Source organism: Lipophrys pholis (assembly GCF_963383615.2).
Source record: "Lipophrys pholis genome assembly, chromosome: 6".
Lineage (NCBI taxonomy): Eukaryota > Metazoa > Chordata > Actinopteri > Blenniiformes > Blenniidae > Lipophrys > Lipophrys pholis.
The window spans coordinates 25090188-25105582 of NC_137629.1; the positions used below are offsets into that span (position 1 = coordinate 25090188).

The window sequence follows — 15395 nt, forward strand, 5'->3', positions numbered from 1 at the left end:
GTCTTCTGAGTTCTGACATAAAATCATCACCCAAAAAATAATAACACATTAAGACATGTATTCTTCCATTTTTTTTTTTGAAATTTTACATAATGTCAATGTATTGAGAATAAATCCACTGCAAAACCAAGTGTAACAGGTATGACAGTTGCAATATGTTATACAGAGACCTACCTACCTGCCTTCCACTCTCAACCTACAAGCCTCTAATTACCATTGTGACGTTCTTTCTTATCTATGGGTCTCATCAGCCAGTGAGAACAAAATCCTCTCGTGTGAAACTACAAAGGAAGTTAAACATCAACAGAAATTGTCAACTCAGCAGGGAAAAACAATGTGCAGATCTTTGATTTAATTATTCACAAGGTTTTTGGATGACGGTATACTTATATACTCATAATTATTTGATGTATTGTGCCAAGTCCAAGGTGGATAGTGGTGATCAGGAGGTCTAAAGAAAGTGGAATTGTGGGGTATAAGTAAGTTTTAGAGTTCTTGTACATGACCAGGATATTATGACCCCATGCTACACAGCTTTTGGGTATTGGAGTTGCTTTGTAAATCAAATTATTTCCATTGAAGAGTAAATCATTTAAAAAGAAACATTTTAAACAAATCCAGATAGAAAAGATGACGTTAGCATTAATATTTGCAAAAAGTATACTTTACAATTGATGTGTAAAAACTGTTCATCAGAAATAAATATAAACATGTATTTTAAAATTTGAAATGGCCACATTTGACATTCATGTTGAGCTTCTTGAGAGAAATATTTGCTGAGACAGCATTGGTCGCTTGTCCTGGAGAACAGATATGTCCATTAGACGGTCACATAGAAAGACACATGTTAGACATTAGACTAAGAGACGCCCGGTAACATTCTATTATTCCGACCAGTGCAAACCCAATGCAATACCAAAACAAGAAGGACTACTGCGAAATGCAATTTAACAGTATAAATCTCATTTCAGGTAAGTGAGGACTAAGAAATTGTTTGGGCTAGTTGGAGGAAAGAAATCCAATTACAAGACCCTTCCAAAAGGAATAATGAAAGCTGAAATGAGTTATGTTAATTCTGTTTGCAAGACGATGACGACAGGATTTGTCACTGTGAGACCATGACTGTGCATAAACATCGTATCGTGCTTCACACGAGCTTAGCCTTATCCTGCCAGCACATTCATTTCCCACGTTCGAATTCAAATCCATCATATCCTCCCTGTCACCTCTCCGATAGCCCTGCTAATGTTGCCTAATGAAATTTGTTGACAAAGGAACCGTGCTCTGTCCTGTTCTCACCATATTGAATTAGCTGTCGGAGACAGCGAGTGGGAGCGAGAGAGAAAGCTTAGGAAATGGATGACCTTCTCCAGTCACTGTCAGCACACTGAGAGGCCCCATGAATCTTTATGTTTGCCTCTCCACAGGGGTTAATGTGGTTTTGATGAAACAGTATTTTAACACCTGACTTGGTCAAGTTAAAATAGGAGAGCAGAGGAGAGAAAGAGAAAGGGAGCCGAGAGGAGAAAGGATGATTCAAGAGGAGGGAAGTAATGGATTTAACTTAGTGGGCTGAAGCCTCTCCGGAGCTGAGAGCACTGTCCTCCTAATAGGATATTGAGTGTGTGTGAGAGTGTGTGTGCGTGTGTGGTTATGATGAGGGAGGCATGTAATGCAATAATAAAACATGAATAAGCCGGAGACCAGCAGCTCACCGGTGAGCAGAGTTTAGGGTGGGCCAGTGGGACTCATCACTCCACCAGCTAACTGAAGCCCTCCCCAGCATCACAAGAGAGAGACACGGGGTTTTCTAACACCCCCCCCCCCCCCCCCCCCCCCAATCAACCAACAAAGTGCGTTCATTCATGTAGACATGGTGAAATGAATTCAGATCAGACGCGCTGGTCTGGCTATTTCACGTTCACCTGTTCCTCGTTTTAATAGTGAATGTTTCAGAAAGAGATCTTATGAGTAACAAAATGCCTTGTTGCTGGTAGAGGTCACCGTCAGAGGAGAATGACCAGGCTGGTTGAAGATGATAGAAAGGCAACAGCAACTCAAATAACAGGAAACCGAGGCTACAAGTCACACAGGCTCCCAAAAATTTTAAAAATCCCCAAAACAAACGACAACCATTGTTTGGTGTGACGAATTTTCATTTCTGCTGCCACATTCAGATGGTTGAGTCAGAATTTGGAATAAACAACAAGAAAGCGTTGATCCATCCTGCCTTGCATCATTGATTCAGGTGGATATTCATTTACTTTGGGCCCCTCAAGTAACAACTGACCATCGCTTCAATACCACAGCCAACCTGAGTATTCTTGCTGACCAGTTACATTCCTTTATGGACACAGTGTGCCATCTTTTTATGCATACTTCCAGCCAGATAACAAACCATGACAGAAAATTCCAACTATCCCAAACACCTTCATCAAACCATGACAATGGGTTTGAAAATGGGGTTAATTTGGGATAAGAGAAGTTTCACATTATAGATGTTCAGCAGACAATTCTGCAGCATATATGTCGTGCTGGTTGAAATTGAACCAGATCTTTGAAGAAAGTTTTTAAGGACTTTTTAAAAATCTATGGCACCAAGGATTTAAACACTTACGATGGTTATTGAGAAGCAACCTGCTACGGAGGTTTACACAATGTTTTGGCTGGTGTGTTTGTATTCAGATCCGTCTTATTTGACGACTCAGTAGTCTGTCTTTACCCACCTTCTTGACTCTGTCTTTTTTCGGCACAGCGACCGAGAATTAGCCTTGGTCCGTCTGGCTTACTGTTGCTGTGAGGCTCTACCTAACCTTGACTGGGGGGGATCAACTTCAGCTAAAAAGACGAGCTTAAAGGCTGGACTTTTCTGATTCTCTCTGGCCCTTTGCTTCATCTTTTTCTTTTCTTAAGTTGTTGCAACTCATGGAACACATGACTGCTGCTTTATAAAGGGCTGCTATGTGTTGTGTCCTCGATTGGGCTGATCTCATCATCCAGTCTCTTCAACCAGGAAAGTTTGGTATTTTACATCTTTATATTTCTTCATCTCATTTGCAACCAAGGATAAGCTGAATAAAATGAGTCACTACATCAGTTGGGCTGACGATGACCCCTAAAGACTGTGGCAAATAAAACAATTAAAAACATAGCAAAGGAGGAAATCAGGGACAACCGACTAGAACTTTTCAATTATCATTTTAAGATATGTAGATTTGAAGAGGCATTTTCCAAACCTGATCAAGTATTGTCGATGCCTAATCCTGACTTAAGCACGTTATATGGCAAACATTTATCTTCAGAGGTGTTGATATAAAAATGTATTGTGTTTCTCATTGAGATACAAAAATATATCAGTATTCTTTGCACAGGTGACTCATGAATGACAAACCATCTAAGTCCCATAGAGATCATGACAAATAGAACTAGCAGGTGCTGTGAGAATAAAATGCTGACATTAGTATTTAGAGGAGTTGTGGGCGGCTGGATGGGTCAACACAACAATAAATGAATGGTCAGCAGCTGAGAACCTTTTAAATGCAGGGTTGTTTTTGTCAGCATGGCAAAGGATGGCTCCTTAACCTTGTAAACACAATTATTATTCTGACTGTCACAACATAGAGAATCATGAGAAAGCACTGGAATAAAGAAATACATTCCTATCCAACACAGTTTGAGGAGAGTACATACAGATACATATAGAACTGTTGCACCCGTCTGTATAGGGTGTATATGAAGAAGGTCTACTATATAGAAGTACATACTGAAATGAGTTGTGTTACATGAATAAAGATCCAGATGTTGAGCCCAAAACATGGTAACAGTTCACTAAAAGGTTTTCTTTCCATCTGATGCATATTCTCAAGCACTATCATGCATTTAAGGAATGTCCCTGTTGTTGAAATTATTAGTTTGAGTAAGGCGGTGACAAAAAAACAAAAAAAAATGCTGGTGACCCAAAAGCTCATAGAAATGTCATACTTTATTTCTGTCAATATTCCTGTCACAAGGACTTTGATTCAACTGGGTGAGACACTCAGGAGAGGTCCTCTATGGCCATTTGTACGAGGTTTCTGTATTCTTCTGTTTCACTCTTGACAACCAAATGACTGAATACAAGGACACCAAGATAATATGAAAGAGGATGTCAATAAGAATCTACAGGCTGTTAAACCAAGGACAGAGTCGAGCGTCTTTATGCCTTTTTCTGCCATGTGTTATCAATCTTCACACTCCTCAGTCGCATCTTCCTCCTCTTCACTTCCTTCTCGACAAATCAAAAAAGGTTAAACATTCACAGTCTTTTTCTTCACTCTCATGATGCTGCAAGTTCATTTGGACTGTGTGCAATGTTACTGAGTTCACAAGGCGATCCTTAGAACAGTTTGGTTTGTTTGTGTACAAGCAAAAAAATTGATAATTTTAAAATCACAAGCCACCATGAGTACATGCAAAATATGAATTCATATTTAAACCTATTGATGTGGATTGATTTTTTGTTTAATTTATTTCAATTTCCTGCTTTACATTTCCACGTGTTGCCAAACAAATACCTACATTGTAAAAAAAAAAAAAAAAAAAAAAAAAAAAAAATATATATATATATATATATATATATATATATATATATTTGATTGCCTGCTATCTACTATGCAGTCAAACATAGGTAAAAAGTAAATAGTTCTTTTAGTAATTTGAGAAGACGACCTTGAATATTAATCGAGTATGAGTTGATGAATATAACTTTCCACCTTCGGAGAGTACATGAAAGGACAATTAAACTAACATCTATCACGTCCTGTATTCAAACCATAATTTATACAATTCAGCCGCTCTTTAAGTCCGTGAACCCGGCTTGTCCTGTCCTTGCTTCTGTGGTTGACTAACTAAACTATTGATAAATCATTGTCATTCAGAAGGCACAAGGTTTGGACGACACAGGGAAAGTTAAAGAGAAAAAGAGATATTTCACCTTGGAGGAGTAGGCGTGGCCGTCGGAGCCGCACACAGGAGTTGACTGGAGTGCTGAGCAAAGCCTACATTTGCCATGAGGACCAGCTTCGAGCCTGTGCTTGTGGCTTACGCTGCCTTTCCTGGGTTTCACACTGAGGAGGAAAGAAACATGACTTTGTTTAAAAAAAACAACCCAGTGAATGAAAACTTTGAGAATAAGCAGTTTTTTTACTGTGTTGTTGGCTTCAGATAAAGCAGATAACGCTATGATGAGAAATGACACTGATGACAACCTACAGTGGAAACATAAAATCTACTATGGCTTTTCCAATCTGTAAATTGTCTACGCATGAGAGAAAACTGGTCCAAACAGCGGTGTCGCGATGATGGCAGCTCGACTCATCTTGCCGCTTTCACAGGTTGTCAAAGGAAAACACAACATGAATCAAAAAAATGTCTGCATCTTGCTCTCTGTTTGAGTGGAACATGTATTTAAAAGTAATCCTTGGTCAATGTAAGCTTTCCATCAACATCAAATGAGGAACAGTATGGTGAATCTTCAGAGAATGCTTGAATGCGCATTAATTCATCCAGCCAGGTGAGTGCAGAAAGGAAGTGTGAACGTATCTTAACAAACCTTCAAATGATATGAGAGGAAGGTGTGTGACACATAAGGTCGAGCATGTCACTCATCCACAACTGTCTCACAATTCCATACAATTCTCTGCTGTTTACATCTTGAACATTGGGATTGCTGGAGCCGCCAACAGCTAAGTATGGGTATGGAGCACTTTGAACCGTGCAATAAAGTATGGAGCAATCGACAGACACAGACAGACACCTATCAAAACTCATGCATGCACAGGGAGAACATTCAAACTCCAAACAGAAGGGCTTTCAAGCCAAAAGTTGAAGGTTAGTGTAAACACTACAGCACGGTGCAGCCCTTGCTCACACTTTTAACAATGATATGGGACGGCAACCATACTCTCGAGGCAAAATCTATGCTCCGTAACGACAATCTGAAACTCTCAGACAGTATGTCAGCCATGATTTTTGTTTTCTCCGATGAGTGACTTACCCGCTGAGCTCCACTGCCACGGCAAAGCAGATGCACACATTCCACTGATAAATGAAACCATGTCATCAACTACGTTATAACAGAAGCGTGATGAAACAGGTTGCTGCATCGCCTCATCTGCACAATATGAAGGTTGGGACATGCCAGAGAAATCTGTATCCGCATCACAAATATTCATTGAGAGGGACAGCTCCACAAATCAGAGCTGACAGAAGCTCCATAGAGTTTGCTTCCCTTTTTCTTAAAGAGACGCCGTCCAACCCTCACATATCACGGTACTTCACCCTCCTGCTGAGATTCTCTATGCTTCTCTAATCTGGAAAGTTACTGATCCGAATCTACTCCAACATCTTCACAGCAGGACCAAGATGCTCACAAATTAACACTGTAAGCCTCCGTGATGCTTTTTGAATTGCTGCTAATGTAGATTCCCTAAGCCTGCAGCTAAACATTGTACCCGAATAAGGAAAGTGATTTTCTTGGTTTTTACAAAACTCCATCAACTTTGAGAGGACAGAAACAAATTTCTGTTGTCTTATCACTAATTAGTATTGAACAAAATGAATTTGCTTATGGATTTTGGTTTAAAAGAAAGAAAATCAGACGATTGTACATGACGCTGCAAAGCGGTGAATACAATCTTGTGGAAAACATCATTATTTGTTTGTATATTTATTATATAGTGTTGAGCCTTTCAGTTCAATTTCGTTTTCCAAAACTAAAAGAAAGAAAGGGGAAGGCAGAGGGATGTCCAAATGCAAATTGTTCAAAGACAGAATTAAGATGTCTTGCCCATTGATGTAAAAATATGTCAAGAAAAATAATTTAAACAAAAAATCCTGGCCAATATTTTACAAAATTTGCTCCCTAGCCTGAGATCTTGGAGTTCATATCATGAGTTTTAATTTCAATATGTGAGCGTTGGTAGCTCTGTTTTAAGTTTAAAATAATTGATGCACTGCAATAACTATTTGTCCCAATTTTAGTCAAAGTGTCTCATCCCACTTGATTTAAGATGTAATCTCCTGAGAATGAGTATTTCAGCAAGATGCATTGTCTTAAAACCAGACATCTTACACATTTTGTTTTGAGTTGTATTTTAGAAGAAACAAGATTTGTTTTATATTTCATACCTTTTTCAAGCTGAGGTGTTATTTGTAGAAGATAAATAATCTTGATTTTAGCATTTGTGGCTTATTTTCAGCTTGACAATGTTGGTGAATTATACCTTAAAACAAGTTTTCTGTGCCAATTCTAAAATCTTAAAATGATAAATCACATTTTAATACAATAAATCTTACCAAAACAATTCTCATCTGTTGTATTGGCCGATTTCTTCCTTTATTTCAATTTAAAAGTACCTTCATAAATATTTCTTTTCTCTTGTTTTGAGAAGGGCATATTTTTCCAGTGTGCGTTTTGCCCAGTGAGGATACATCCTCCTGACAAATCGCTGTCTGCTTACTGCACTGCTGGGCTGACTATGTGCTTCGCTGGAGTGACGTCTCTGAATACAAGCGTACGTATTTGAAGGGTTGCAAGTCACTCTGACAGCAAGTTTAAAAAACCCCAACAAAAAACACAGATGACTTACAGCCTCCTTGATATTTACCGGCAACTCAAAATATTTCCACACGACTGCCATTAAAGTGACAAGTATGTAAAAATCTAGGTTTTCCAGTTTGGCTCAATGCTGTTACACCCTTGATATTCTGAAACTCAGAGTTTGGTTGTGTTCTCTGTAATACCACTGGATCTGTGTTATTGTAATTGCTACAACCAATTAAATTCACATAGATATAATGTATAATATAATCCAAAGCCTAAGTGAACGAGAATATTGGGAAAACACAGATTCCAGGTGAATAACTTGACATATTAAGCAGCAAATAGAACTTGTAATTATAGCAACAGAGGAAAATAGATTAAAACCATGATTCTTAGCAACTAATGACTTGAGGAAATCAATTAAACCCAAGACAGATGCAAAAAAATAAAAAATAAATAAACAAACCCAAAACCCTCACATGTCTTTTTGGGAGAAGTGCTTCTTCAACTGAAAAATTGAAAAACCTTAAAATTGGCAATGGTTGAAAACACAAACAAATTGGGTGGTGACAGAGCAAACACTGATTAAAATTAACTGGTGGTGAGAATATGTATGCGTCAGGCTGACACTAAAGCGTGCTGGCTTCTAACAAAAATAATTGGAAAACTGAGTTTATTTAAAGTGTTTCCTCATGTTATTTATCCAATTCACCCTAAAGTAAACTGGACAAAGATGCTGAATATGTATTGTCCTCTTGACTTCTATCTAATAGCAATAATTACATGTTTATGGAGAGAGAAATCTTGCATCAAAGCAACTCCTGCTCTGGAACTGTGTACTTCTCATGTGTATGACATAAATGCTAAGTTATAATGAATGCATTGTTTGAGCCCTTTCAACAAATTTGAAAATACACTTGACTACCACAATATTTAACATTGTTGACTCATATAAGTTGGTTTACATGGGGCATTGAATTGTCATGGATGATTTCTCGGCTCTTCGACTGTGAAGCCTTGGTGTTGTGATTATTGCTGTATACTGTCTCTCGATTATACTTGCCTTGAATTGCAAGTCCTGGATGGGAGCAGATGTTATGAAACCCATGTATGCTTTTCCGCATTGCTATTACAAGTCTCACACTTGAGGAGTAATGCAGACTCATATCATCAGAAATACTCGACTTTTAGCTGTGCAATGACAACAAGTTCTATATGTGCAGATGTGTTTGCATGCAAATGTTTTTCCTTTGTTTCTTTCCTTGTGAATTGTTTGGGAAACACTTTGATTTGCCTTTTGCGATGTGAAAGCTCCTTTATGAATAATGAAGAATTGATTTCTATTTCTCTACAATGCTCTTTTTCTGACCCCGTCATGTTTTTGACCTGCTGTCAATAAAATACATGGCTTCTCTGCTGTTTTTTTTCCTTCTTCTTTAAAGCACCTTTTCAACCTTCGCTACCTTCGGATTCCAAACGAAGTACTGAATAAATAGAAAATGGATTTAAAAGAAATGGGCATTCTAATGATAATCACAACACAATATATAGAAAAGAAACATTCAGAATTTATTAAAGAAAGAAAAAAGTGAAGGTAGCAACATTTTTTTGATTTTAATAATACATTCTTTTTGGCCTGCAGTGATACAGAAGTAAAGTCATTGTTACTGAGATGAGTTGTACCTGTGGGCCGGTTGCTTGTGATTGGTGCAGATGGCAGTCTGGTAGTCGTGGCTGACACACACCTTGTGGGGAGGACAGCGAACCTTCAGACACGGATCCTTGGTGGCATCTGGTCCTAAAAACAAGAAGGCAGAAACAAAAGCATATCTCTTAATTGCAAAAGCGAGGTGGTTGGAAAGAAAGATGCCGGGAATCAGCGTAACGCGGCGCTCAAGTTCAGAGCAAAACATCAGGCTGTTCTCTTGGTTTCACGGCTGACGGACTCTTATGTTCTACTAACTGGAGCAGGCAGAAAAATAATGAGTTGGAGAAAGAGCCGGGGAAGAAGAACGGGAAAAGGTGTGAAGTAAACGTGGAGTTTTCTGTGTTGTGAGCTGCTTAATGAGGACTATTCTCTCTGAGCGTCGACCCTATCTTCTTCCAAATCAATCTCCAGTGTGACATTATCGCCGTGCCAGGCAGCCACAGCTGGCTGGAGTCCAAGATGACAAAAGATCAAAGCAGCTCATTGACTCTGAGCACTGTGTCATTTCACACTAGGCTAACAGCACAGACCCACTTTCCTTTGACAGACTGGGGAAAAGGGAGGAAAAGAAAAAAAACCGGAGGTGGAGAAGGTGAAAAAGACAGTGGCAGTAAAAGAGAGGGACAAGAGCTTTTAGCACAAATGGAGTGAGAGAAAGTCCCACATCAGGCAGTTGACTCTGGAGTGGTGAAAACAGTGCGATCCTGTCAATTACACAGTCTGTATCGGATAAGCATTAAAATAAAGATGAAAGACCCTGTAATGGTAAAAAAAGAAAGGAAAAATAACCAAAAAAGACAAAGCTAATAGAACAAGATCAAAGATAAAGTCAGTTTTTAACCACATACAAAGACTTCATCCTGCCAACGTGGTGCTCAACCTAAAAATTATTTCAAATCCCAAGTTAATGAAGACTGAGCACAGAGTGTGTAGATCAAAGGCCCTGTGCGATGTTCAAGTCATTAGCATGTGGCTGCTTACATCATAAAACAAGAGTGGCCTTGTCTCCATTAGTGGTCTAATGGGTTTTGTTTGAGCCACAGCTGGTGTCTGATGTGAACATCGACTAGCGTCTGACCTGAGCTGGGGCTTCCATACGAGTTTATCTGCGTTGTATCGGCCAAACGCTCAGACGACGAGGACATTTTTTTTTTCCCCTCTATGGTTGTGATAACAGTGTAATCTCAGCAAATCCTCTTTGAGAATAAATAAAATAACTACACGTATAAATTGTTAACATGTCTCCCAGACTATATCACAAGCTGTCAAAGAATACGACTTTCTTTATCTTAGAGGAAATAGGGAGCAAACCAAACACTTAAGATGGTGAAGCTTCGATATTTTTGAGAAAAAAGATTTGTTGTACACTGCACGTATCTGACATACCCGAGCGACTCTCTCCTTTTTCTTACAATCTGTGAAAACATACACACAGACGCAAAAACACATTTGCAAGCCTGCGTGCCCCCTCTTATTCTCCACAATGCAGAAATATGACATTTCAACCCCCCTCCTCTTGATAACACACTGTTGTTCCGTGTGTTTCTATAGCCTTGGTGATTGGGGTTTATTTTCGCCTCCATCTATCAGTGCTGGAGAAAACTCATCGCATTTCACTTAGCTGAAAAATGGCATTACCACTACCAGGAAATGACAGATGAAAGGGAAGACGGAGGAAAGCAAGAGAGGAAAGATCGAGGAAAAGAAAAAAATACAGGGATCGCATCTGGTTAGGAGAGGATTGAAGGACAATTTGGGATTATTGTGTGACCTCCACGCAGGAGCAAATTGGAAAAGTGACACACACATAGAAAGGAGTGAGTGGCTGCATTCGCTTACAAACGATGATATATTTCAATATTTTTTGGGGAGTAATAAATATAGATAGAATATAGATATAGAGGGGAAAGGTGGAGGAAAACAAAGGTGACTGAAAGAAAAAAAAACGTAAAACAGATGAGAGGTAAAATGACAGGACGAAGAGGATGAGGACGAGGCAGGGAAGAGAAACGAATAAAAGAGTGCTGGCTAAAAGAGTTTTATCCATCGATTTAAAGCTTGAGTGAGCAGCACTACTGGTTAAACCAGCCAATCAATTGTAATGCAGGAGCACTGCAGCACACGCTCACTACCTCTCTTTCACTTTCCTCAATATCTTCTTTTATTCCCCTCTCATCTTTCTGATCTTAAGTATGACTTTATTCTCATCTGTGTGTGTGCCAGGGAGAAAATATGCATGAGCAATTTGATATGACATGCCTTATTGCATATCAATTCAATCCAAAGTACCGAGTGCAATGCCTATTTCACAGAAAGAATCACATTTTAGCTGGAAAATGTTATTGATTTATGTAAAAGAAAAGATTTTCCCGAGTGAACTTGTGTAAAGGATTGTTCCAACATGTCTTGGCATGAGGTAAACATGATGATACTTTATATAACGCTGCTGAGAAGAGACTCAAAATGGTTCTTTATAACGTTATAGATAGTGTTTTTGAAGAACAGCAACAGTTTAAATCACTGACACAACAACTAATTTGTCTAGCCTTTGTCCTTGGACATATGTAAGGATGACTGATGACCTCCAGGTGCCGGGTTAACAGTTTGTTTGGGGGAGACAGATGGAGGAGCTGGCAGAGCGGAGGCTGAGGGTGAGCGAGGGCACAAAACACTGGAAATACATTAACACATTAAACAATTGCACTTTATTCCAATTCTAGCGGGACAGACTTTGTGGTAGATCTCACTAGTTTGTTAAGAAGTATTAAATACAATTCAAACTCATTTGTATTGTTTTGGATTTAAATCTTTAAGCAATCTTTTAAGTTAAGTATTGCCACGCTAATGAATAATCTATGGAACTGTTTGATTGTAGTCTTGCTTCCGGGGTCTCTTGAAATGGTCGCCGCACTGCTGTGTTATAATTCACTCACTTGCTGCAGGCCCAGAGTCACCCCCATTACCATCTGGTCAGACCTGCTTCTATACTGTGTGTTGGGGGTGGATCAATATGTCCCATGGTTGGTAGCTCATGCTCAGAGAACAGAGTAAGCACATAAAGGAAAGCTTTTTCCTAGAGTGAGATCGAATGTGCTGCATTTAAGTGGGAAAAATCAGTTTCATTTGAATGAACATGACCATGGAAGTAATCGTCTTTAATCACAAGTCAAAACACTGCTTAGATCGTATGTGGAAAAAATATTTAGTGTGTAAATCTGCATTGGATCCAAAACCTCTTGGATGAACAACATTTGTTTATCTAATAAATAAATAATTTTTTTCGCACAGTGGGGGGTTTAGAAATGCCTCAAATAGCATTTTTCAAGATCTACGAGTCAAACTCAAATCTTTCACAGGGCTGCACCTCTGGGCAGGTATAATATACACTCATAAGCTAATTTATTAGGTACACTTGTATCATCTGATGGGATTCAGTTCAACAGCTCTGTCATAAATTCTGCCTTTGGAAAGATAATTCAATTTTAGTGAGACTGCCACAGCAGTATTGATTGAACATGTTTATTAGTGAGGTTGTAGCTTGCAGTGGTGTTGAAGGGATGTGTTATAATGAGAGGTGTTTATAATATATAAAATAATGGCCATCACGTTAACATATATAGGAAGTAGTTTCAACACGATGCAGTACAATATAAACTCACTTTAAACTGGAAATACAATAACAAAGAAGAACTTTTCCGGTACAGGCTTGGGGGCTGTTCCATGTGGAGATTGCATGTTCTCCCTGTGCTTGTTTATTTCCCCACACGAACTCCACTGTGTGTTTGAGGTTAATCGGTGACTCTAAAATTGCTCGTATGCCTGATTGTGAGTGTGGGAGATTATCTGTCTTTCTACTTTTGACTTGTTTTGCTGGTATCTGCTCCCGAAGTTTAAAAAAAAAAAAAGAAGTTATGGAAGAATGATAGAATGAAGTTAGTTTGCTGTGCCCCCAAAAAATTGTGAGTGAGTGTATCTTTAAAACCATCTTTCTGTCTGCAACGGCAGTCTGCAAATAGTCACATTTGTATGAAAAAAATAAATTTTTGCTATTTCATGAGCTGTTATTGTATTTGGGAATGGATTATTTTTTTTTCAAACATTGGATATTAAATGGAAAATATTCATTCTACATAAATTACAACCAACCACATTTTCAAACTGACTCCCAAATGATATAAATGCAGTAAAGACTTGCGAAGGTATGAGAAAGTCATCATTTATACAGTCAGTAATTATTTAAAACGATGATAGACAATATAGATAATAAGTAAACCGCCTAGCGTTGTTCACCACAACAGTAGGTATGCCCAGAAGTGGACACTGAACTGAAAAAGTCCCACAGGTTCCCCAAAGATACAACAACAAAAAGTAAGAAAAAAGTTGCCTGGAAGACGAGATGAGTCAGAACTAACATGACAGCACGCGTCCATCCAGCTGTCAGGCTGATCATATCATTTCTTGACACACTATTGGCCATTTAGCGGCTACCTTCATTAGCACATCGTAGAAATCTTCTAGCAGTATAACTTGCATGCACGCTCCAGCAGTGTTGTCCACTTAACAACTCTGTCCTTATATTTAGCGACATTTCAGAACCCGCCAGCCTCAAAGTTGTTTTTACCATAAAGTGCGAAAATCGATGTTATATGCTGTTATTGGAGATTTCTGGAGACTGTGACATGACAGTATGAACCCCGCCTCCACCCTAAAGCACTCACAGGAGGCCCAGGTCCTTGCACAACAGAGCAGGATGCGTTTCACTGTTCTACATCCACGCAGCAAATGTCCATAATAAGACACTTTCTAGAACCTGAAGCAGAGCTGGGTTTAGGAACTGGTGATGTATAGGACGGGATGCTGTGGGGGAGTTTCAATAAAATAACTTTATTATGTGCAATGTGATGCCTATAGTCTTCAAAAGCTGAATCATTGTTAACTGCACTAAAGTGATGGGGTTGTTCCATTCATTTTTCATTTAAACAACCCACAAACTGCGACATTTCCCTCAGTGCACGGAACAAAAATGAAGAGGCTTCCTGGATGATCTCACCCCCGAACATATTTTTCCACTATTTAATTGCGACAACAGTTCCAGGTGGGTTCTTGGCAGAAAAGAGCATTATGCCCACGGCTGTAAAATTTTATTACAATTAAAGCTGACAGTAAATTGCCCTACTTCTTCACTTTTTGTCTTCTCAGGAGTTTCGTCTGTCTTTTTTCAACCTTAATGTTCCTTCAGAGGCAGAAAAAAAGTGGCTAGAAACGAGGATGGCAGGTGGATGGAGACTAGAAGATAAAACTCTCTCTCTCTATGTCCTCTAATGCTGGACGAACGCCAGGGCGAAGCACGGTGATTGGATAATAAAGATAGTCAGAGTCCAATAGAAAAGGCCAGATTGCCAACAAGCCCTGTCAGGGAGTAGACAGTGACCTCAAATTAATTGCTGCTGTGCTGGACACGGGTCAATGGGGTGTTTTAGTAACCGGTGTGTATGGGTGTTTGTGTCGATTACTCTCCAGTGTTTGCTCTCCCCACCGCTTTTTTTTTTCAAGACAGCAAATAAACAAGGGTGAAATTGAATAAAAAAAAAAAAAAACGCTCCAACAACCATTCCCAAAGGACATATTCGTAACTGTTATTAGAAAAATGAGCATCACTTTCAGGCTTTGATAAACTAATTAAAAAGGTGTTTTTTTTTTTTGTTTTCTTCCTCTTTTACCTGTGGGCGCTACAGAGGCAAACAAGAGATGAAGAGACGAGAGAGAGCTGAAAGACAAACAGATCAGGAGGAGATTAAAATCTTAGTCTCGCTCCGCTTTGTGAACGCTCCTCAGGGTCTGACTGCGTGGCCTGAGAGAGGCGTCGGGGCGAGGGGTGTCAGAGGGGACTGATGGAGGGATGAAAGCACAGAGAGGTGCCGCTGGGAGGAGGCGGCGATAGTACAGATCCACCATCCAGAAAATTAATTATTGAAAACATGGGCAAATCATATTATTGTGGCTGTAACTAAGGAATGGAGAAGATAAACAGGCTGTTCCCATTTGAATGCCAGAGAAAAACCCACAGTGGCTTAAGGGACAAAAATATCTGGAGGGAGAGGCTAT

The 15395-nt window shown here is 39.2% G+C and overlaps 1 protein-coding gene across 1 annotated transcript in view; it reads right to left on the reverse strand.

The window, feature by feature from the left end:
* spock1 (SPARC (osteonectin), cwcv and kazal like domains proteoglycan 1) overlaps positions 1-15395 on the reverse strand; it is a 114330-nt gene that overhangs the window by 20028 nt on the left and 78907 nt on the right. The window contains exons 5-6 of the mRNA XM_080466057.1: positions 9266-9380; positions 4973-5105 (exon numbers count right to left, since the gene is read on the reverse strand). Of these exons, the coding sequence (XP_080322183.1) occupies positions 4973-5105; positions 9266-9380 (248 nt within the window). The remainder of the gene's footprint in view (positions 1-4972; positions 5106-9265; positions 9381-15395) is intronic.